Source organism: Tupaia chinensis, unplaced genomic scaffold (genome assembly GCF_000334495.1).
Source record: "Tupaia chinensis unplaced genomic scaffold, TupChi_1.0 Scaffold000322_1, whole genome shotgun sequence".
NCBI classification, from domain to species: Eukaryota; Metazoa; Chordata; class Mammalia; order Scandentia; family Tupaiidae; genus Tupaia; species Tupaia belangeri.
Window position 1 is genome coordinate 3,984,543 of NW_006159816.1, and position 2,952 is coordinate 3,987,494.

General features: G+C 36.0%; 1 protein-coding gene across 1 annotated transcript in view; it reads left to right on the top strand.

Moving 5' to 3' along the window:
- Window positions 1-2,952, top strand: part of SESTD1 (SEC14 and spectrin domain containing 1) — a gene marked incomplete in the record, with an annotated part of 145,410 nt that overhangs the window by 106,178 nt on the left and 36,280 nt on the right. Inside the window, 1 exon segment of the mRNA XM_027773110.1 lies at window positions 825-1,036. Coding sequence (XP_027628911.1) covers window positions 825-1,036 — 212 coding nt within the window.

Genomic DNA, 2,952 nt, shown 5'->3' on the forward strand with positions numbered 1-2,952 from the left:
AGGATATATATATTATATAGTATAGCATATATATTTATAATATGTGGCATTTAAATATGCAACCTAATATATATGTGCACAAATATATACACATATGTAGTTTTTCTACTTATTGTAGTATATGGAATTTTAAATTGTACTTCATTACTTATGACCTGGCAGGTAGGTAGGCAAGTATACAGATAGGTTCTGTTTTTGTTTTGTTTTGTTTTGTTTTGTTTTGTTTTGTTTTGTTTTTTAAGAGAGATTTTTGCTATAGGGTATGTGAGCTTGTTGGTGAGACAGAGAGAAAGTAAGAAATCACACACACACACACAGAGGAAGGGTGACGCCACACCACAGTCGCTTCTCTTCCATTCTCCTCTCAAGATTTTGAGCATGCATGCACATGTACCTGGCATGAGTTTCAAGCCACAAGATCTGGGACTCAAACTATGTGTCATCAGGCACATAGAAGTCCAGCATCTTAACCACCATGCCACCTGCTGGCCCCTATTTTTTGTTTTTTAATGCCAGAAAGCATGCATGCTCTCTAAAGAAAGAGCAAGCACCCCCGAGTGGGGAATGTTCATGTTGCGATCATTTTTCCTCTATGACTCCAACCAGTCTAGATTTGTGGACTGCGTGCATATGTACCTGGCATGTTTTTCAAGTCACTGGGCATGACTTGAACTGTGACCAGTCATGGGATCCAACTATAGATATACAACTCACAACCACTATACAGATAGGATTTAAAAATAAGGAAATAGATTTAAGATGATTAAGAACTAAGAATTGCCTTTTTTATGGATATTAATGACAAGTATCTTTCACTTGTGAAGGGCATGAATTGTTATCCGAATTGCAGCAGCGCCGGTTTAATGGCTCAGATGGAGGGGTCTCATGGTCTCCTATGGATGATGAGCTGCTTGCACAACCACAGGTTATGAAATTACTGGATTCACTCCGAGAGCAATATACCCGCTACCAGGAAGTTTGTAGGCAACGGAGTAAGCGCACACAGTTAGAAGAGATTCAACAGAAAGTGATGCAGGTAGGTGTCTGATTTGAATATAATTAATTCTCTTTAATTCTAATGTTTTCTGTTACAGTTTCTACTATGTGACTGACTTTTGACTATCTTATTCACACTATATAAAGAAACTTGTACATATGAAACTCACTTCTTAAACTACTTTTAGTGCATCCTTCTGTATTCTTTATATCTGATTTATTCTTAATTTCCAATAACTTATCAATTTTTCATTCATTTACACATCGAGAAAAATTTTTCTATCCTAGCAAAATAGTACATGTAATACATCTGCTAAATTTATTACTTTATGAAACTGGTAGAAAATATTAAATGTGTTTAATTCCTTTGAACTTTCCATTCCTTTTAAAATTGATTTTTGTAAGAAATGTAGGCTAAAATAGTGAAAATCATTTAGTAAAAAGACATTTCTATTGTTTAGAAAAGGCTTGGGGTTTTTGTTGAATTATAAATTAAGTATCTTATCTTAAAAACACAAATTAAAACACCCAATATTTTTATCTAGATTAGTCCATTCATTAGGTGAATATTTATTGTTTATTATGTGGAAGGCCTTGTCCTAGGTTATATACAGGACATTCAAAAAGACTTGTCTTTTGCTGTCAGTAAATGTATGGGGTGGATGTGTTCGGTAGCACGAGGATATGACTGAAGTTCTGTGGGCATTTATAGTGGGAATTATTCTCTGGCTGTACCTAAAGAAGAGAAGTAGCTCTTGAGTTTGTCATCCAACAATGCATACGATTTCATCAGGCAGCAATAAGTCTTAAAGGGAAATTGATGCTTTGTAAAAAGATAAAGAATATCCTGACTAACCAAAGCAGCTCGAATCCCAAGTTCTGTAGAAGAAAAAGGAAGCAGTAGGCCCAGTGGAGAGTTTATGGCCTTTTTGAGTCTTAGAACATGTTCAGAGCACATGATCTCAATCCCAGTCCCTGCACTCGCCAGCTGTGTGATCATGGTCACATTATATCTTCTTTCTTCTCTCCCTTCCTTTGTTTCCATCTTTTCCTTCTTTCATTAAAACAAGAGTAACACTTTGTTGGCAGACTAGTATTTGGAAGGAACCCAAGCATTCAGTTAACAGTAGCTATTTTATTTATTTCTACTAAACTAGACTCTAATAGTCTAGTTCAGTTATTGGCAAACTTTTTCTGTGAAAAGTCAAATATTTAGACCTAATGGATCATATAGTCTTTGTTGCAGCTATGGCTACTTAGCATTGTCATTGTACTACAGGAACAGACAGACCTTCTGTAAATGAGTGTGCATGACGGTTCTCCAGTAAAACCTTATTTATAAAAGTAGGTGGAGGGGGACCAGCAGATGGCATAATAGTTACGTCACTAGACTCTCATGTAGTTGACTGCTGTTCGAATCCAAGCCCAGTGGCTTAAACTCACACCAGGTACATGTGCGTGTGTGCCCAAAATCCTGAGAGGAGAATGGAGGAAAAGGGATTGTGGCATGGCCATCCCACTGAGGGGTGATTTTTCACTTTCTATCTCTCTGTCTTTTTCTTTCTCTCCAGTGAGTACCCACTTCCTATAGCAGAAATCTCTCTTTCAAAAAAATAAATAAATAAAAAAGTTGGTGGTCTAGAATTGGCCTGTAGGGTATAGTTTGCTGACCCCAGAATTAGAACATTAGGATGTCATGGAGAAAAGACTTGAAAGGCAGGAAGAAATTGTATCATGGAAGATGTTGAATTATAGGCAAAGGGATTTAGACTTTGTATTGGGTCATCAGGAAAGTTAGGATGAATTTTTGCATAGAAAAATATATCATTACTTTCCCAGCAACCTAACATATGATAACCACATATAAATTAAAGATTTCTTTTTTTTTAGGACTTTTTAAAATTTGTCCTAAAGTCATCGAAGCAAAAATCATGATAAAACATTCTGCTTTCCTTT